The 22,518-nt window shown below is 37.9% G+C and overlaps 1 protein-coding gene across 3 annotated transcripts in view; it reads right to left on the bottom strand.

Annotated features, from left to right (window-relative positions):
* The window catches only part of igdcc3 (immunoglobulin superfamily, DCC subclass, member 3), an 83,924-nt gene extending 61,647 nt beyond the window's left edge, over nucleotides 1–22,277 (bottom strand). For 2 of the 3 annotated variants that reach the window (XR_014203937.1, XM_082162597.1), the window contains exons 1-2: nucleotides 21,956–22,245; nucleotides 12,451–12,756 (exon numbers count right to left, since the gene is read on the bottom strand). Coding sequence is in view for 2 of the 3 variants with exons in the window: in XM_082162597.1 (XP_082018723.1) it covers nucleotides 12,451–12,756; nucleotides 21,956–22,019 (370 nt within the window). In the remaining variant the exon portion in view is untranslated. Of the gene's footprint in view, nucleotides 1–12,450; nucleotides 12,757–21,955 lie in introns of all 3 variants that reach the window. The other variant, XM_082162598.1, reaches the window with a different exon arrangement.
* Between the last annotated feature and the right edge of the window lie 241 nt (nucleotides 22,278–22,518).

Genomic DNA, 22,518 nt, shown 5'->3' with positions numbered 1-22,518 from the left:
TGAGGCTTATATATAAGCTAGTTGACAAAATAGTTAAAACTGCCATATTTAAAATGTTCAATCTTTTTCTTTCAGGAAGATGGAGCCAAAATACTGATGACTCATTCTGCACTACACAGAATTTTGTCCAATCAAATGCTCTACAATAAGAATGTTACTACCTCAACCCACAACTGTTTAGAAAGTTGCAATTTATTGTCTTATCATGACTCCTAGTCATTGAAAATGTAGACTAGATTCTGATTGGTCAAATCTTTATTTATGGCTGCGACGTAACTAAAAATTTATTGAATTTCAATATGTCCTTTCCAAATTTCTTTAATTGAAAATACATCAACACAGCAATTTCAAGCTCCTCAGGCTATTTCATGAAATCTGCCCGCCAAATCACTTGGGAGACACTGACGTTTAAATAAAATGTTGTACTAAATTACTAATGAGAAAGATGGATGTTCTTTGAAGTCCAAAACACCTCACAACAATCCCATCTAGAATCTCCAGAGAGAACAACAGCAAAGGCAAGAGTGATACAGGAGAAGATTAGTAAGATGTGACAGTGCCTCATGCCATTCTTCGTCTGTTCCTCATCCTCATCTTCCTCTTGAGGTCCCATGATTTTCTGTCAATCTTCCAACAAGATGTCTGCCTTATGGGGGCGGACAGGAAGGGTTTTTTTTTTTTATTGGTGGATGGCTCAGGGAGAGAGGTTTTTATTGGTGGATGGCTTGGGTCCTGTAAAGTGTGTTTAACAGGACTGGCTGGCTGTAAAGGTGCTGTTAAGTGTAGTGAAGCGCGGTGACGGGGCAGTGGATATGAAGGGAAAGGGGACTTCTGGGAGGAGCTGGCACAGAGAGCTGGCACACACGCCACAGCACATGAACAAAAACAGGCAGAAAAAAACATGGGTTCTGAGCAAACAGACAAGATAATAAGAGATATTTCAGCATATAAATGCAGGAACAAATGTAGATGCTAAAAGACAGATACACAAATACACAAATAAAGAAATACACTACTGTTCAAAAGTTTGGGGTCAGTAAGATTTTGTTGAAAGAAATTAATACTTTTTATTCAGCAAGACGCTTTACATTGATTGTAACAGTATATTTTTACACCGTTACCAAAAAAAAAAATTTCAAATGAATGCTGTTCTTTTGAACGTTCTATTCACCAAATAATTCTTAAAATTAAGCAGCACAACTGTTTTCAACATTGATAATAATACGAAATGTTTTAGAGCACCAAATCAGCATATTAGAATGATTATCTACATATAATATAAAATAAGACAATATTATATTTAACAGCCATTAGCTTTTAAATAATAAACTTGAAATACTCTTGTTCAGTCAAGTTTGAAAAGATTCTCTCTCTTCCTTACAAATACGCACACACACAAAGAGGTGCCCCATCATAAAAAAGTTGTCCTGCCTCACAATGATCTCTGACCTCCTTTTTGACCTTCCATGCCTTGCCTTTAACCTCCATTACTGAGGAATTCTCTCAACGAGCCCTAAATCCCACATTCTAAAACCAAGAAAAGAGTGATCACAGGACTTCTTTTCACTTGCTTGTTTGTGAAAAGCAGGGGTGGTCCTAAGACATCCGGACAGAATTCATTTACAACCCCTGCCCCTTGACGTGCCTCCAAATGAAGCTCCCTTCTTAACCAAGTGGAAAAATCCTCTTAACAATGGCCTTGCATTTTAAAGTGGACCTGAAGCCAGATGAGTGAAGCCTATGGTCAAGGACAAGGTTAAGTCCATTACTAGTCCTACAAAAAATAGTTAGTTCTTATTCTAGAACAGTATATTATACAACTGACTTGCATGTCATCTTAGCAGATTTCTAATTCTGTGTGTAACATTATCATAATAGGGGTTGGAGAAAATATAGTGAATTGCAGAATAGCGAGCACTCAGAGCAGTGAAGAAATGAGAGGCAGTCTGAAGTTTGGAGTGTGAATGACAGCTGTTTTTCTTTCTTGCTTCAGACTGCCATTTATCATCAGCATGCCATCCAACTCACTGCTAGAATGACAGAATTGTTAAAAGGCTGAGAAGAAAGGGAGAGGGGAGGCAGAGTAAGAGAGACTTGAAAACAGGACAAGAATGTGAAAGACTGCAAAAGAACAGAAACAGGAATGTGGCAACACTCTGAGGTAAGAGTTAAGAAAAGGATATAAACCATGGGAGAAATGAAAAGAGTAAGAAACAGAACATGAGAAGTAGAGAGTGACAGACAGACATGAATGATACATGTGAGGAAGGCTGCCACACCGACACACAGCAGTTTATGTTTATGGGACAGCTGCTTCTTCTCTCCCCTCTGCCAGTTTAGAGTGTGTGAATTTCAGATGTACCCATTTTCTTTTCTGGCTGCGAGCCAGCTCTCCACTCACCTCACATCCCATTCAAGCCGTGCCAACAAAAAGAGAGGCTCTTTGCAAGTGTAGGGGCTGGATTAGATTATGATGCTAACAGGCAAATGCATGTGGAACAGAGGAATCTAAAAATGGGACTCATTTCCTTTTACCTTTAGTTATTGTCCTTGCTGGAAAGCTGCCCAATACATGAGGGAATAAATATGTTGACTTACTCAAGGAAAGCAATGAGTATGATCTGCATAGATGATCTGTACGAAACTGGAATGGCTTTCAAATAGGTTAAAACCTATTTTTCGCAAACCAATAAATTGCAAAATTGCATCTTAAGGGGAACAACAGCTTATCAGTGGGGCAGTACTCTCAAAGGAAAACTTTTAGGAAAACCCCTAAAAGTTGCATATTAGTACCTTAGAGTAGTAATATATAACCTAAAAGGTACAACTATGTATACAACCTGTTAGGGGTAAATAAGGTACAAAGTTGTCCCTATAAAGGTATTGCCCCAGTGATAAGCTGTTGTTCCCCTAAAGGTAAAATTTTGTGTAAATTTTTTCCTGAGTGTGAAAAGACAGAAGCTGGGTTTTCATTTAGACATTTTGAATTTTGCATGAAAAATTTTGGATGGAAACCCCAAAGACGCAAATATAATTTCCAAAATGTGCCTAAAAAAAACATATTTGCTCACTTGAGGTGGATTAATTTCTTTATGTCTGTAAAAGACATTGTTATAAAATACAATGGAAACTCATTTACAGAACAAAATATATTCCAACATGTGCATCAAAAAAGGTGCAACAAATAAAGTTAATGTGAAAAAAGTTATTTAATAATTTTTTTTTAGTAAATAAAATATTTGCCAATTTTTGCCTTTATTATGACAGGACAGTATAGAGTGGACAGGAAGCGAGGTGGGAGAGAGAGATGGGGACGGGATCGGGAAAGGTCCGCGAGCCGGGACTCGAACTCAGGTCGCCCGAAGCGCAACGGTGCGACATGTTGGCACACTGCCCACGAGGCCATCGGCACTGACAATTTATTTTATTTTTGTTGACAGTCTTCTCCCATCTGTGGTCTGGGAAATCTGTGCTCAAACATCAAAAGCAGTCAAGTTACAACTACTGCACTCCCCATAGTATTAATATCTTACTTGGGGTTCAAAGGGCCCAATACTGATAGAAAACCCTCAAGCGAGAGAAAACACTCGAGCTCCCCTCGAGATTTAAGCGAGATACATGTGCTACAAGATTGCAAAATTATGGTCTATTTCCATGATCCCTTCTCGTGCATTTTATCTAGAGTGGAGCATACAAATAACTGTTAAAACACTTTCTCCAGAGAAGGTGAGAAGAGTGAGGTGTTGAATCTTTTTGATGGCTCATCTCTAGTGAATTACACTCTGAGGCATAATGGCAGATGCTACAGGGTCCCTAGACTGATCTCATTATATATTGACTCTACTTTTAGCCCTCTCTTATTCAATCACTCACTCTTCCATATCTCACCTTTCCTGCATACAATGTTTTTGCTCATTTCACAAGGCAGTAATGTTAAAACTAAGGTTTATCTTGCACTAGGGACAGAACCACCATGGTTATATAACAGTAACCACCGCTTACATTCTGATCTGCAGAAATGCGTGGGACCCCTTTTCAACCTATACCACCGTTCAGAAATTCTACCCTGCAAATCCTGTAAACAGTAAAAGTTTTCACAAAACTATTAAGCAGTACAATTTTATTTGATCGCCAAATCAGCATATCAAAATTATTTATGAAGGATCATGTGACACTAAAGATTGGCATAATGGCTGCTGAAAATGTTGCTTTGCCATCACAAGAATAAATTATATTAAATTTTTTTTAATAATTATTTAAAATAAAATAAATAAAATATTTTAAAATGAGAAAATAGTTATTTTAAATTGTAATAATATTTCATAATAGCCTTGGTGAGCATTAGATCATTTAAAAAATGAATAATTTTTTACTGCCCCCACATTTTTGAGCAGTAGTTTAGTTTATAGGATGTTTTTGCCAGTTTTTTCTTCTTTTTTATCATTTATCTTTTATATCTTTCTCACTTTCTCTCTCTCTCTCACACTCACACACACCAAAAAAAAAAAAAGCAATAGCAACAAGCCACATGATCTGTGGTATCATTTATGTCTGTATCACAAATGGTGTGGGATGGGTTTTATTCATGGTTTTGTTGGAATATCCCACCATAAGTATGAGCTATACTTAGCCAAAACCACAAAAAAGTGAAAAGACAAATGCTGATTCAATAATATTCATCAGCACCACACATACAGTATATCGGACACCCAACTCCACCACACAGAAAAGCATTAAGTGTCCTCTATTTTAGGCCTGTGAATTACCCACCATCCTTCTCTCTCTTCTCTTAATTAGGGCTCTCTTCCTCTCAAGCACTTTCCCTCTTTCTCCCTTCTTCTCCATGCCCCATTGTGAGGCAGTCCTGACCTGAAAGCATGTGTCATTGAGCTCCATGTCAGTGGGGTGCGGTTGGGCTTCTGTACAGGAGAGGGGGGCTTGTGGGATTGCAGGGCTGGGTGGGAGGAGCTTGGCTACTGGACAAAGGAGAGAGGTAGGACATGTATTGTTGAGTGATGGAGTGGAAAGCCAGTGGAGAGGGAGAACGTGGATGGGGTGAAAACCAGAGAAAGTGAGGGCCCCTTCCCCCCCATTACCCTGTACGACAGCACTATAACCTCCTCTGCTTTGATGGTTATGTGTCAACACATCCTCCCCTCAGGTTTGACCAACAAAACAGCTCTCATTCAACAACCAGGATTAGTTGACAAACGACGGCTAGCAAAAATGTCAAATCAGATTGGAAATGTCTTAAGGGAAGCTCATAAGAATGATTTTTATAGGAGCTTCCTGCTTCTCGTTCATTCTCCCATGCTCTTTACAATCCACCTTTTTATCGCTCTCGCATTCACCAGTCTGGGTGACGGTACCCCAGGCGCTCTTATCCTGTGTTAAATCATAAAGTGCGCTGAACTACAGAGAGATACATATATCTTAATATGTAGCGATCTGTTTGTGTTTATTTGCAGTTCCCTCTTCAGTCATCCCTGGCCTCATCTCTTCTTTCAGCTTAGCCTTTCCATCTTAATTCAAGCAAATTCCCTCAAGAGTCGACAGGGTCAATTACAGCCCAAGAAGGCTGAATGAGAGGGTGAGAAAGAATAAATGAATACTTAAAGCCTATACTCTTTAACAATTGACGCTTAAGAAAATAACAAAAGTGCATGCGTTCCAATTGATCCAGAAGAGCTGTTTGGTAATGGGTGGGGGCTTTTATGATCAGTTGCTTGGTGACAGGCTCAAGAGGAGGGCAGGAAGCAGGAATAAACTGTGAGTCGCAATCCACTGTACCGTTTCCGTGATTCATTCAAACTATGAAAAGCTTCCTGAGGCCCAGCTAATGAGGATCCACTAGCGAAAGGAAGAAAGAAAGACAGAGAAAAGGGAGAAGATGGAGAAAAAGAGGCAACGAAGCCATCAAAGACGAAACATTTACAAAAATAAGTGTTTCCTGAAAGGGCCATGTGATTGAGAGAGGCGACGGGAGCTCAGCACCCGGCTGTGTGCTCACAGAAACGGTCGACAAGCGAAAAGGGGAAGCGTAATTTATGGAAAGAGTGGCCGTTTTGGGGTGGAAGGGGTCTTTTTCTGAGGGGGGTTGTAAAGAACCTTGCTAATCACACCCTCTTTTGCCATGGTAGAGTTCTCTCTTCACGGCAGTGGGCCGAAATTACCCCAAAGTGCAAATTGTGCCGGTGTCTCGAAAAATGTGCACAAAACCAGAAAAGACAAAAACACACACAAAAAAAAAAATCCTTTGATCAGTTTGAGGACTAAGGAGCAGATCTATGTCACCTCACTTAGCAGGAGAAAGGGCTCTCCTAACAGCCTGTGCAACACTGGTGGCGTCTAAAAGCATGAAAGAGTGCTGTAATGGGTGGAAAGCCTCTTGTATGCTAAAGCAGCCCGACTGGTGGTTGGCCATTACACATCTCCCTCTTTTTATTATTTTCATTAGATAGATGTGCTTGCTATACAAACAGCCTGCCTGGGGTGTCACAAAGCCCCTTGGCAGCAAACAACCAGGTACATTTATCTCATTTCTACAGTAAACGTCTCATTGAGAGAGGGGAGGTTAATATACTGCAACATTTGAAAAGACTTTCGATAAGAGGTTTCTTAATATACATTGCACAGTCACATTAAATCTCTTACTCTCCATCCTGTTATCACCTTCCTCTCTCCTAGGTGTCTCTAATAATTTGCTATCTTCAACAGGGAAATGAGTTTGTGCCTATAACACACTACGTTTATGAGGAGTGTTTCCTTTGCCACTGTTCAATCTGCAGCGCAACAGCGAAAGATATCGTATTTTAATTGAGCATGCAGTCTGAATTGAATGTGGTGAGATAAAAGACGGTGTACTGTGAATAAAAAAATACCAAGACATGCTGTTCTATAGCATCGTTTTCTCTGCCAGCACTCAATAACAGACATACAGTGGAACAAATGACTCTTATTGGCCATATTTTATGAATCAAAAAATAAAATTTAAAATTTAAAAAACGCACAAGTTGTTGATTTGAACCCATCTGATGAACTGAATAAACTCACTGAATCTGTCATAGCGCCTACTGCACTAGGAATGCCTATTGGCTTTCTTTACAAAGACCTATCACAGCACATTCAGATCATCATAGCAGTGATGTAATGGAAGTAGCAACAGATCTTCTTCTGTATCTTCTGAGTGAAACGGATTATCGAAAAAGAACAAAATGTAGGGCAGGGACTTGGTTCACACCATTGGTTATTAATTGGATGGAAGCAGATCGGCTGAATGTGAGTTTACAGTCACATGCAAGAAAGGGGTGGGGTTTATGCAGACTAAATGATTGGAGTAGTGGACATACATTACCAGAGATAAGTCTGTCATTGATCGGAAGATCTAGTTATGATATTTTAATAAAAATGACAAGCATTAAAAAAAATTGTTACCATGAAACATGCATGGGTGAATTGTTCAACATTAGATATATTTAGAAAATAGAATGAATTTCCACTTAATGCCTACTTCAAAGGAATGATGCAAAACTTAAAATCTTGTAATTTACTCACTCTTATGTTATTTCAAGCCTGTACAGCTTCCTTTCTTTTTTTCTGTACATAAAACGAAATAATTAAATTAGTCTGCATGACATGAGGGTAAGAAAATTACAAATTTGTCTTTTTTTGAGTGAACCAGAGGCTAGGTGCATAAACATAGCCACTATGTTACTGTGTCTTAACAACTAGTCTGACCTAGCAGTTAGTTAGGGGTATAACCAGTCTTACTTTTCGGTTTCACATTAGAACAATCTACCTTTTTATTTCAACATTTTTTACCTTTTAACTGACTTTTAAAAGTTATGAAGAAGAAAATTAGATGACTAACTTGCAAGACTAGTCTAAGCAGTTTATGCAACCGGACAGAGGGTGCACCGTACAGCTATAAAACGCAATCCAACACTATAAAACCAAACACAATGTGATGAAGATGTCCTAAATGTCAGCATGAAACAACATTTTCCCTACTTTATGTTTATTAGTACCACACACAGACAGAGCAAGACAAAATAAGATGGAGAACAACATAAAACAAAAGGCCAGAATGAAGAAAGACCCAACTTAATGACTTCAAATACAACTATGGATTTTGCCTCATACGAAACCCAAGGCAGTCTGTAAAAAAACAGACTTGAAGATCTAACTCCATCTCCAGCATGTGTAGGAACTATTAGCGTGTCATTGATTGTAGCTGAATGCCTAAGGGAAGTCTGCTCACACACATGTACCAATGTAAAATGAGAAGAACGTCATTTCAGCTGTGTGAGAGTTGCCCTGCAGATAGAAGAGTGAGAATCCAGTTGGCCATTAAGCCTGTTCTTCCTTTATCCTGTACACTTCTAAAGATTCATGGATAAAGAGGCCATGCCCTGAGCGCTGGTACTATGACACTCTAGACACTCATCATTCCTTTTGAAACCAAGCAAGCACACACACTCTCTCTCACCTAAATCACTTAAATATTTGTCACAGGTCAGACAATAAAAGGAAAATGTAGAAAGACTCAAAGAGTGGGCACATGCTTCATTAAAATGGAGCCCACTGTCAATGCTCAAGCTTTCAGTGCTGGGATCAAAAGGTCCCTGAGAGACCTTCGAATCAGTCGTGATCCTACAGCTCTGATCAATATGAACCAAAACTGGGGCCATCCATTACACACAAGCTGACAACCAGGAAGTGTGCGCCCAGACTATTATTACTGGAGGATGTGCTAAGATGTGCAGAGGTTGTGCTTATAGGGCAAATTTTGTACACTAAATGTCAGAGACAATCTGTGACAAGAAACTTTAAAGTCGGAATGAAATGAAAATTCATCCTATCTATCTTCTAAACGCATGTTATGGATCTTATTGTGAACAATTCACCCACTCATGTTTCATAGTTTTGACCTTGTCATTTTTCATGATCTTTCAGTGAAACTTCTCTCTGGGAACATATGGCTGACTTCTCCTACATCTCCTTTATCTTGAGCCCTGTTCCTTTTTTACAATCGACTGCAAGCTCACATTCAGATCTGCCTTCATCCAATCAACAAACAAGCCAACATTTTTGATAATCCATTTCACTCGGATGTACTTCACAATACGAAAAACAAATATTGCACATAAATCTTTTAATCGTCCATGTGCTCTATTATTTTTATTAAATTTTTTAAATATCCCCATTTCCTTCACAAGTATCACCTGAACTTAAACTGAAAGTCAACATTGAGCTTCATCCTAAAAGACATTTTCAGCTGTTATTTTCTTTTTCAGCCGTCATTTCTTTCTAAATGTGCCATTCAGACCTTCCAATTTCATGCAACTCTGTTTAAATGCATTACAGCACATTATTCCATATTTAAATCCCACTATGTGCTCATTTTGTTTGTACCCAGACCTGATGGTACAGTATATTGATGGTGCCTATAGCTAATGCATTACATCAATCTTTGTATGAAAATAATAAAGAAAACATTCTGCCACATAACATTACGCTTTTATCTGAGTGCTTTCATTATGCTTGTCCACCCAGCTTTGCTTGCCAATCATTTAGTCCAACAATAGATCTTCATCTGCTATGCTATTTGCATCCCACTCTATCTCCCAGCTATTGTTCACTATAATTTATGCAGAAAGCAGACATATTCCTTTCTGGTCCTGATGAGAAATCGAAAAAGGTGCTAAAAAGTAACCATGCGCTGACCTTTACCAATCAGCATCCCAGAGAGTGTGGGTTTAAAGGTTCCCCAGTCCAGCGAGCCAAGATGACTGTTCCCTGTGGCGTGGCAGAGGCGGTGTAACTTCAGAGGCCAGTCACTAACCACTGGCCCACTGGGAGCGGAGCCAGAGTATGTACCACAACACAGCAGTCCACCGTCTACACACAGTGTGTCAGTCTCACTTCACCATGTGTGTGCGCATGCACAAGTCAACGATCTTCACATCACACACACACCTCACTGCAAGGCCAACAAATGGACTGCTGTGTTCAGATATGGCACAGCATGGGCTGCCCATGTGTGTGTGTGTGCGCATATGTGTAACAAGACCGCAGGCAGAGATGTCTTTCTGTGTCAAACAATACGGCCACAGAGCTAAATGTCTGCAGACACTGTTTTGCTTTACGGAGGCAGAATCAATTGCAAACGTATGATGCGGTCAATAAAAAGATGTTAAATTGGGCATGTCATTACTGACCACACTGCATTAAACAGAGCTCAATATCTGTACAAACTGTCCATTCAGACCATGTATGCTATGGATTCATGTGTATTCTTTATGTACACAAACTGGCAATAAAGCAGAATCAAGACCAATAAATGGAAAGAACACTTTTTAATATGACTCAATTACAATTTTAAATAATATAATATAAAATAATATAATATAATATAATTACCTAAGCAATTACTTCTTTGTGTTATCATTAAATATACTATAAATTTATATCTACATTAATGTAAATGATTTATGTAACGGTATACATATTGTATATTTAAAAAAAAATATATATATATATATATATTTTATGATAAAATAAAGTAGTGGTGACTCTTTAGTTTAGAGAAACTATTCAAACATTTCCTGCTTCTCTCCAAAGTTAATCTTGAGAGTGTGAGCTAACAGGTTACTGTGAGTCTTGATTGTTTGAAGTTGAAGAGAAAGGACCTGATTTCTAAAAGCGTATTCCTTCTGAAGCACCACATAATAACAGCAAGAGACCCTGAATTTCTCACATCATCACTAAAACACTTTCACATTAGCACTGCAGTGCGCTTTCAAATTAACACTCGCCTGACATCCATTTAATGACCAACTCTGCTCTCCCCTCAGCTACTATTTACAACTATGCCATCACAAATACCTCCTGCTAACCGCTAAAGAGAGCATAAAGAACCCTCCATAAGGCCCTTCTGTTTTCTTTCTTCTTATGCCCTTTATATTTACCCAGCATCTATATGAAAAGATCAAACACATTTTGGACGACATGAGACCGGACAAATCATAATAAGTCATCTTTAGTTGACTTAAAATCCAATCATAAGCACAATACAGTAACAACGCTTCAGCATTGGACGGGAACAAGGCCCGATTCATACGGGGCCACGGTGGGTATGGGCGACTAGAAAAGCAAATTTAGCCTTGGTGCCTGTGACCAGCAAGAGGGCGAACAACAGCACTCCAGATTATTGTGACACCGACAAAAGCAGAGGGAAAGGAGCACAGCATGGCCGGGTTTAATAGTTAAGTTCAATACAAGAGCCAGAGATTTAATAATATAAATCACAACACAAGCACGACTGGGAGCGCCACAGCAGCGCACAAAAGGCAGACTGGATCCTACAAGCCAATTTATCTTCAGAAATAGAAGGAGCCCATTGTCCATATATCAAATGGCCTGTCCCAGACCCCTGCGTCCCTCATGTTCAGTTCATCCAAAGTTAATGTAGCCTGAGTCTACACCACGCCGTGCTCTAACACTGTGTGCACTGTGAAAGACTCTGCAAATGAGCTGGCAGTGGCTTCTATCAAACTCACTTTAGCTTCTCGGGACAATCTAACAGCACCAATATCTGCTGGCAGTGGTGTATCTAGACATTTTTCACAGGGGTGGTCCATTTGGGGTGGAGACATTTTCAAGAGTGGCATGAAAAATAACCTGCCTTCCCTGATGATGATGATAAAAATACTTATAATGTGATTTTCTTACACCCAACAAATATAATATAATATAATATAATATAATATAATATAATATAATATAATTAATATAATATAATATAATATAATATAATATAATATAATATAATATAATATAATATAATATAATATAATATAATATAATATAATATAATGGCAACTAGGGAGGGGCGAGTCCTCCAGACCGGTCTCGAGTCTCACGGAGGAGCTCTAAAAGGATAAAAGGAGGAGTGACTACAGTGCAAGATGAGAGATGACCAGGCCTGGACTTTATGCTGTATTTTATTATGTTTATATGCGGCGGTCGTCTATGAGTGGCTGCCGCTTTACGGTTTTGTTGTTTGTTTATTTTATGATTAAACTTTATGTTGATCGTTTGCCGGTTCCCACCCCTTTCTTGCATGAGCCTTGAACATGTTACTATAATATAATATAATATAATATTCTAAATTAAAAAAATATATTTTCATTGTCATTATCATCTTCATAATAATGGACGGCAAGCTAAGCAGAAACAGATGAGACGATATTAAGAGTATTATATTAATATCATTTTAACTAACAATTGCTATCAATTTTACCATTGCATTAAAAAGTTTTTTTTCTTTTTACCTTTTCAAGTATTTGCTATTAAAAAATCCTTGAAAAAACAAACAGGAGGAATTAGCAGAGTGTGAACTGAACAAGGTCTTATCTCTCAATTACAACACACTAAAATGCTACTTACTAGCAGCCTGCACTCTGGCTTTGCGGCTCAAGACAAGCCCAAAAAAATTTTGGGCTATGCACTCATAGTCTCCCTCATCAGACGAGCCATCAGACTTGGTCTTCTGGAAGTGGCCAATCAGAAGCGAGCCATTAGCAAACATGACGTAGTTTTGGTCCTCCACAATCAGCGCTCCGCTGCGTCTCCACTGTGTGGTGATGGGTGGGATCCCCTCCACCTGACAGTGCAGCATCAGAGGTTGTTCCTGAACAGCAATTATGTCACTGGGCTCCAGGGTGAATGACAGCTCGGCCCCAGATGTCATACCTAGTAGGCACAAACATACACAGATTAAAAACTGAACTATAGGCAATACAAATGAAAGGCTTTATTCAGAGGGCTTTGCTCAGAGTATTACAATTTAAATCAATGTAATCAAATGCTTAAGGTGACACTTATGGGCTATATAATTAAGTAATATCGACTAAATGGACAAATTCTCTCTAGTATTTTAACATACAATACCGTTAAAATGTTTGGGGTCGGTATGATTTTTTTTACATTTTTGAAAGAACCACTTGTTCCAAATGCTCACTAAAGCTCTATTTATTTGATCTAAAATACAGTAAAACTGTCAAATATTATTACAAATTAAAATAACTGTTTTCCATTTGAATATATTTTCAAATGTAATTTATTCTTTTGATTGCAAAGCTGGATTTCCTTTATTCAGGATTCTTTGATGAACAGAAATTTCAAAACAGTAGCATCTAATTTAAATAGATTTTTTTTTTGTAACAACATAAAAGTCTTTACTGTCATTTTGATTCATTTAATGCATCATTGCTGAATAAAAGTATTAATTTCTTTTTAAAGATTTTTTTTTTTTTACTGAGCCGCAAACATATGAGTGGTAGTGTGTGTAACACTGTTGCATTATCTATTATGAAAGCTGCTATTTAGGAACAGATAGAGGAGGGAGGAACATTTCCGCTAATCACTCAAAGTTGGCATGATTATCTGCTGATGTCAATTTAAAAAGTAAAAGTCAATTAATCTGCCTGGCAGATATATATCAGTGTAGAGATTGGGAATAAATGGCTCAGTGCCGTGAATGTGCAGTGAATTTGATTGATAGTCATAGATCAGTATAGCGTAGTGAAATTTAAAATGTCTCTTTGATTTAAACTGAATGAAATTCACAGGCAAATAGTTTGCACGTTAGTGTGAAAAGCTAGTGTACTATTTGCAAGGGTCTGTAATTTTTTCCCTATAGGGTCGTGAGGATGCTGGAGCCTATCCCAGCAGCTCATGCTACAGGCAGAGAAAAACACCAAGACCTGGGACTTATTATTTCTACACCAACAGCAAAATAAACACCACCACTTTACTTTTTCTTTTCTTTTTTTGATCTTTTGAAGCAAATTAATTATTTCTGGGTTCAACTACACTCAGACCCTGCTTGGCTCCTCATCATGTGTGTTCTGTTTTGGATGCTGATGAGATGGTTCGCCCCTAACAGGCTGGTAAATTAGCTTACACTACCGACATTGGCATCTAAGAAGAACCATGAAAGTAGAATAATCTACCCGAACTTGACAGACAAAGCTCACCAGCAAAGTATTTCTAGCTCATCAGCTAGACCAGTAAGATGGTAAGAGACCACAACAGATGAGATAGAGGACATATTTGAGAGAAATAGAAAAGGAGATTGAAAGAAACTTTCCTGTTGGAAAAAAAAACTACCACACTTAAGGCCCATTCACACCAAGAACGATAACTATAATGATAACTGTATTAGCGTCAACCAGCGCACAATTACATTCCGTTTATTTTAAGCATGCACAGCTGCTTAAAATGCTCAAGTTCTTTTCTGATTGGCTGTCAATATTTTTATCAGCTGGAAAAAAACGTTCTGAAAATGATTACAATTTCCATAGTTCCTTATTGTTATAGTTGTGGTGTGCTGTAGACACTGCTAAACTATTTTTTAACTTTTTTAAACTATCGTTATCATCCTTGGATGTGAAAGTGAAAGTCTCTTTAAATGTTCCCTTTTAATAATAATGTCCTCCAGCAGATCAGTGACACCCACAACAAATGAGGGACGAAGAATAAATAGTAGTCTGCCCTGACTTAGCGTGATAAAAAGGAGAGCTTAGCGGACTCTCTTGTGCTCAGAACTGGAGGTATCGGGTTTCAGTCACTGATGGGCTAAGCAGTAGCAGCCTCTGCCTGCGGCTCAGGAATCCATCTGAAGTTCAGCAGGCGGAGGAGGGGGGGGGGGGGGGGGCACAGCTAGACACCAACTCTGGCATCATCGCTCAAATTCCAACCCCAAAATATACCCCTATAGGTGCAGTCATGGAATGCACTGACTCGCTCATCCCTGCAGATCACATGACAAATAAATGAAGAGGGAAAGACTGAAAAACAGCCTCATTATGTTACTAAAGTGGGCTAAGAGGCTTGAGTTATCTCTCCAGGTCTTACTTATCTCACTGCTGTTCCTCTTCAAATCATTCTTTTTGTTCCTGCTCCATTTGTGAAACAAGAATCATGCTCTTCAATCAGTTGCGCAGTTTTATTAATGGACACAGTTTTCTTCTCTGACTTCTAACAAGGTTTTATTGCAGCTCCAGCAGAGCGTCGTTCTCAGGGTAACACACACGTCCCGAGAGCAACTGAAAACGTCACACTAGGGTCTTTGCTATATAAGTGTTGTACAGCATAATGTTTAGATCTTTTTGAGTTTTGATGTTGATTTCACTCATGCATAACTTACAACTTGAATTCCCCAAACTACAATAATTCAAGTGTTGATATATTGGTATATAAATACTGCAGTGTGATCCGATGCTATGCTTGATTTGGCACTTCTGCTTTCTCTCTTGAAGCATATACTTTTAGATAGCAACCACACACTTGGTACACGGACACTTCAAAATAGTGCAAATGCTAAAAAACGTTTGAGGTCAGTAAGATTTTAAGAAATAATGACTTTTATTCATTGAATTGATCAATGGTGACAGCAAAGACTTATACTGTACATTGTTACAAAAAAAAAAATCTTTTTCAAATAATTGATGCTCTTCTGAACGTTCTATTTATCAAAGAATTCGGGAAAAATGTAACCGTTTCCACAAAAATATTAAGCAGAACAACTGTTTTTACCACTGATAATAATAAGAAATGTTTCTTGAGCAGCAAATCAGCATATTAGAATGATTTCTGAAGGATCATTGTGACAATTGCTGTAATGATGCTGAACATTCAGCTTTGCCGGAATCAATCACAGGAATCAATTACATTTTAAAATATATCAAAATAGAAATTTTAATAATATTTCATCATATTTTTGTTTTTACTATTTTTGATCAAATAAATGTAGCCTTGGTGAACTATGCAAGAGACTTGCAACAGACCTGTATTTTAACACCTTTTTAATTTTTATTCTTCATTTTAGTTTGTTACATAACACACAATTAATTTGCTTTCACCAAACAATTAAATTACTTTAACTACTTTACTTTCTCTATTTAGCATGGACCATGTTCATTGCTGTCTGCAGCTATATTTTTATTTTTATTTTTTTCACTAAATGTTCATGCTTCTGTTAAGCACCCGTGTGTGAGATAGAGAAGCATAAGTGAGATAGAGAAAGAGAGGCCACATCAGCACCAGTAAGCCCATGTACTTATTGATTAGAGGTCTTTAAAGAAGGCTCCTTGAACTCAGATGAGACATCAATCAGAAGAGAAAGAGTAACAGCAAATGAGGAAAAAGTGAAGAAGATGTGAAGAGATAAAATGAGTAAAGGATGAGAAACAACATTAATTTAAAAGAAAGATAGAAATGCAAGAACAAGTATACAGCAGCAGTCACACCGACACGACATAGGCTGATTGCAGCGACTCCTCTTTTGAGAAGTGTTTAGGGTTTAAGCACGGCTAGAGCACCCTGGAGTTCAGGATTAGCCCTGTGTGAATCCTGCAGCCTGCCAGGCAGACTCACACAGAGTGCCTTTGAGTGATGCTCACACATGGGTTTACCACTGACACTACAACCACAACATGCCACACCACATCAGACTCAATCACTGGTCTCTCCACCCTGCAGAAGCTAGAAGGAAGAAAGAAATCCAAAGAAGAGACATTTTAAAAGGATAGTTCACGGCAAGATGACCGGATTTTCATCTACGCACCCTCATATTGCCTGAAACACTTAGCTGAACTTATGCTGAACGTCCAAGCTGTTTTTCACACAACATATGAAGTACCTGCATATGTCAGATTCCAAAATTAATAAAATACTGGCATAAAATACCAAGAGAGTAGTCTATAGACCTGTGCACTACTGTATATTCTAAGTCTTCTAAAGTCATGTGATAGCTTTATGCGAAGGACAGACCATTTATTAAATTCCTGATTTCCACCTGTTCAAACAGAACCTGCATATAAACTAGTGCAACACATTCAAAGGAGCTTGCTTGAATTACCAATGTCCCAGTGGTGTGCGGTGGCGTTTCAAAATGAGGCCGTGATATTAAATGATATATACAAATTTGTATATATCAGATGTAAATATATGTCCATTACATTTATTTTTCCTGGTTAAATAAACATTAGGCCTACATAAAAAAGAGAGACCAAATACAATTCTATTTTGTATTTTTGCACTAGCTATGTAATGTTCTATTTATTAAAACCAAGTATAAATTTGATCAAATTAGTGTTTTTACACATTTTTACATTTATTCCAAAATAATAACTATATTGTTAATAACTGTAGGCAGTAACAATATATATTATTTGTGAACTCATGTTCAGCTTTCTTTTTAATAGTCAACTTATTTTCAGCAGTCGTCAAGCGTTGCTTATAAAACTCCTACAGTCATCATGTTTTCAGGCCAATCCTTGTTTTCATTCAGGCTGAACAAGCACGAAAATAAAAGGTAGGATTTATTGCACAAACCAATCAATTATAACCGATCATATCCAATCATACCGCAATGGAGGCATTGCCTCCTCTCACATGACTTTCAGATTCATGTTAATTACCCCCCACTAAACTCACCACACGCTTTAGGGGGATCTGTTAAAAGTCAATGGGCTCAGGGGAGGTAAGAGATATGTGGACTCCAGCTGTCTCTTCACCTGCGGGTGTCGCTGTTGGACAGTGTTACTTTCTAGAAACGAGTGACTTTTATACTTTGTAATGTCACATTTTGTAATATTTATTTTTTCCAATATTGTAATATTTAGATTATTATTGATTAAAACAATCTTCAAACAACATTAGAGCGAGTAGATTATGGCAGATTATCCTTTTTAGGAGAACTATGCCTATAGTTCATGTAGATTATGTTGTTTCACTTTCAAACATAAATCCTTACCACATTAGAGGATGGTTTAAAATTATGACAATTTTAGAAAAGCTTTAAATGATAAATAGTATTTTTGTACCCCTGCATTTAGACAGTTCTAAACCAAGGCCAGGAAGAGCACTGAACTAGTCTCATTCCTGTGAAAAAGGACACAATTAAGCCATATATTTTTCAGCATCAATACTCCCCCTGCACAGTGCGACATGGATATATCATCAGCTGCAAAGAAAAATGTAACCTGCGCTATATCAGGTAAATGTGATTATAACTAAATGCCAATTCTTTAGCCCTCTCTGACCTTGAGTCTGTGAAATATCACACCAATAACGCAGTGAATTAAAGCGTGCACAGACCATGATCAGCCCAGTTTCATTAGCAAAGGATAATTCCGCTCCAAAAAGACATTCGCCTCTCACTCTAAATATCATTGGTTTAGGATGACCTATACTGTAGCTGTGAAGGAAACAATGTCCAGGGGCCGGGTGCCACCTCCTTATCAGCACCCTCCATCCTCTCTTTAGAGCCTTCTGCTATAAACAGGGATCTGTATAGTCTCACCTGCTCAATTCAAATACCAAACCCTTTTCCTCTCCTCATTTCGGCATCTCTTCCCAGGGTTTTGGTGTGACAGCCTTTTGCACACTGCAGGTTTTGTTTTGACTTCCTGTGACAAAGCACTGAAACATGCTGTCAGAGTGATGGGATGGCTGCTTTCAGCCCCTTTCTTTTGTCGAGATTTACAGAAAGAACTCTTAGATTGAGGCCACAGAGGGGGGGGGGGGGGGGGGGGGGGGGGGGGGGGGGGGGAATGATACATAAAATGTATCATCATCATCATCATCGCTCTGCAACTGGAGCAGGTTGTTTTTACAGTCACAGCTTTAACACTGGACCAACTGCTTGATATGTGAGGAATTTTTCAATTAAAGTTCTTATTGCACAATCAGAGCTCAATGAGAGTATTAAATCCTTCAGTGAGGGATGTTTATTTCTAAACTTTTTTTTTTTAATGAATACACACAAGTATATATCACAAGCAAAAAATATATTAAGCATATATTATCTGTTTGAACTTCATTTAGCCTAAGTTGCAATGTTGTTGCCTTCACCTTCCCATGAGACCGGGGCCATCATAAGAGTAGGCTACTTCTCTTCCACTCTCTGAGAAACCACTTTCATTTGTGGACTGTATCTCACACAACCTGTTCACAGTTATTTTAACATCCTGATCGTATGTGCGTTGTTAGTATTTGCTGAGCGTTTCTGTATTTGGTTGTGTTGAGTATTTGCACTAAGTGTTGTCAAACTGATGAAGTTGTTTTCTTAATCTTTTTTTCAGTTGCAGTGAGTTGAGGTCTCTCGGCCACCGTACCTACACTGTAAACCCAAATAAGTTAGCAGAACTAAAAAAAATTAAGGCAATCGATTGCCAACATTTTTTTGAGTTTTTAAATTCAAAGTTTAAGTAAGCAGAACTTGCAGATTTTAAGTTTGTACTTAAACATTTCAAGTTAAGAACAATTAAAATCAGATTACACTATTTCATACATTTAACTTAAAACCTCCATGTAATCTCAATGTGAACACTTTTAGTATTAACTTATAGTTTTAACAAGCTAGTTTGCTAACATACTACTATGTTATCATGCTAACAATAGTATGTTATACAGCACTTGCTGCATGAGGGCAAAAATATAAAGTTTTGTTTGCTCTCAAATCAAGCCGCATGCACCACTTGTCACCATGATGGTAACTATCCTAAAACCAACATTAACAGAAATCTTCTAAATTAGCATAACAAAACATTAATCAATACTCAATCTCCCACTTAACATTAACCTTGCACAAAAAAAACCCCATTATATTACACTTAATTTTAGCATTTACTCTCCCATTCAAGTGCCATCGGCAAAGCATGCTGGGAAATAGACATCCCAGCCGTTTCAGTTAAATTTAAGTTTGTTTAAATTGAAATAAATCATTTCATAAAACTCAAAACAATGAAACAGTTCAGTTTACTTAAAATATATCAGTTCTGTGAACATGAAAGAAAAAGAAAGTGCTAAATACTCATAAAAGTTAATTTGACTGAACTAATTAGTTTAATTTAAGTTTGTCCTACTCAAACCAATTTATTATTTTGAGTGTTAGGGTTTACAGTGTATCCAACTTAAAAGAACAACGTAAAAAAAATGTATTATTATTAATTCACCACCCCCCCGGGGAGATAACAAAAGACATTCAGTAATTTAACAACCCAATCCATGCTATTCCAACTCAATCTTTTCTCCTCTCTCAAAGTGCTTTGCTGATTGACAGCTCTGCGATGAAGACCTGAAGGAAGACTCCAGCATAAGCCAATACTTTAAAACATGACCTCAGCACGTTTGTGGTTTGCTTGATGACCGAACTAGTTGGTAGATAAATGAGCTTTGTGAATGCTAAGCAAGATCCTGATTCCCTAGATGTCATGCTCCATAAGCACATCCTGTACACTGCCCTCCAGCACAGGAAAACAGGCCACACGTTCACATACACAAACTGACAATTACAGGGGAACAAAGGAGCCATGGAAACTTAAAGGAGAAGGGAAAGACAGCCCTGACACACAATCTTCAAGACAACAACAACCTTCAGTTCTTCTCTCACTTTTCCATTACAATGGAAACAAAATAAAAGGAAACAATCAATCTGAGCTCCCTGCTGGCTGCTGTCTATGACAGACAACAGATTAAAGGCTGCTCACCTGTGGGCTGAGAAGGGAAAGCTACTGTATTTTAGGAAATATTCCTGTACTTCAGATATCAATTTTCTGCATCTTCCCTTTTAAGTTATCACTTAAAGGGATACTCCACTTTAAAATGAAAATTCTGTCATCATATACTCACCCTCATGTTGTTTCAAACCTGTATGAATTTCTTTCTTCTGCTGAACAGAAAGGAAGATATTTAGAAGAATATCAGTAACCAGACAGTTTCTGGTCTCATTGACTTCCATAGTAGGAAAAAAATATACTATGGAAGTCAATGAGACCAGAAACTGTCTGGTTACTGATATTCTTCTAAATATCTTCCTTTCTGTTCAGCAGAAGAAAGAAATTCATACAGGTTTGAAACAACATGAGGGTGAGTAGCCTATATGATGACAGAATTTTCATTTTAAAGTGGAGTATCCCTTTAAAGCCTAAACTACTAAACATGAACAATACATGCTGGAAACCTGAACTGTTAACAGATCTACATGCCTAGAGAGCTGAAGATGTCTGTATTTCAAATAACAGAATGATAAAAAAATTTATTAAAAAAAGCTATTCAAAGCTACAGTTGATCATAAATCAAATATGAAACTACACACTCTTCAGCTTCTGCTATGATCTCATTCATTGTCTGTACAATGTCTTTTAATGTTTATTAATGTATTGCAGAAAGTTCATTTACTATTTTATTACTAATATTAGGTCCAGTTTAACATTATTAACACTTTATTTTATTCACTTTGTGTGCATATTGATGCTTAGGCAATATTGCACGAAAAACAAGTAATTTAAACAGGAAGAAATTGCTGTTCTGATAAATAAAAACACGCACAGAGATATAGGCTAGCCTGCTATTAAATAAATCAAAGTGCACACTTATCACTTCTCAAAGATCAAGGACAATGTCATGTCTTGACTGACTATAGATTGCACATATTGATTAATTAATAGCAGAAAAAACGCTTCTGATGAGTATGGGAATATAACTCAAATATATAAACTCAAACTCAAGGTTTCATAATGCTCTGAGACATTGCTCAAGAAGAAATATGATTAGATTGTCATTGTTATATTTCAAATGCAACACACGTGACAAACTTCACATCATAAAATGTTTCTAATGTCTGAAAACACTGCGAAACCCTAATAAATCGTGTAAGCAAGCAAGCGCGTGGAACTCTCCATTCACAAAATCACGTATAGCCTAGGCTATATTACATGTAGGCAAACACACCCACCCAGTCGCAACAACAACAGTAAACACACACGTTACAACCGCTTCAGAAACATATGAAGCCGACTGCAATGTGATCAAGTTCACAGTCAATCTAGCTGACCAAGTGACCCAATACCGAGAGGTTCCCGGAGAGTAATCATACACTTACCGACAAAAGCGAACAGGAGTATTCCGAGTGAGAAAGGAGCCTGACGGCACCGTCCGGAAGCCATTTAATCACATTGAAAATAAGACGAGATGCAAAAAAAAAAAAAAAAAAAAAAAAAAAAAAAAATAGAAGAAGAAGAAGAAGGTGAGGCAAGAGCGAAGACAAGGGTGGGAAAGCAGTAACCAGCTCCTCTAGATCCAAACTACAGCCGGTGGCTCCAACATACTTGCGCCATTTTACACATCTTTCTAGGAATGTGTCAGCAGCATCTCACGCTCTCTCCTCCTCGCGACCAGAACGCGCGCGCGCGCACGCACGCAAGCTCTCTCTCTCTCTCTCTCTCTCTCTCTCTCTCTCGAACAAAACAAAAGACACTATCTCCAGAGGGCTAGACGAAGGTAGGCCTACCTACCGTCGGGTTGTGTGCAGGACATAAAAAATTATCTTATATAAAATATATTTTATAATAAAAAGATCATAGCTGAACAAAGACTTTCAGACACGAACTAATATAGACAGAAAAAAGAAATACAGATGGAATGAAGTAGTTAATCCTAGGCTGA

The sequence above is a fragment of the Leuciscus leuciscus genome (assembly GCF_965113295.1).
Source record: "Leuciscus leuciscus genome assembly, chromosome: 2".
Lineage (NCBI taxonomy): Eukaryota > Metazoa > Chordata > Actinopteri > Cypriniformes > Leuciscidae > Leuciscus > Leuciscus leuciscus.
Note: the sequence above shows the minus strand (reverse complement) of the source record. Positions and strands in the feature narration are given on the sequence as shown.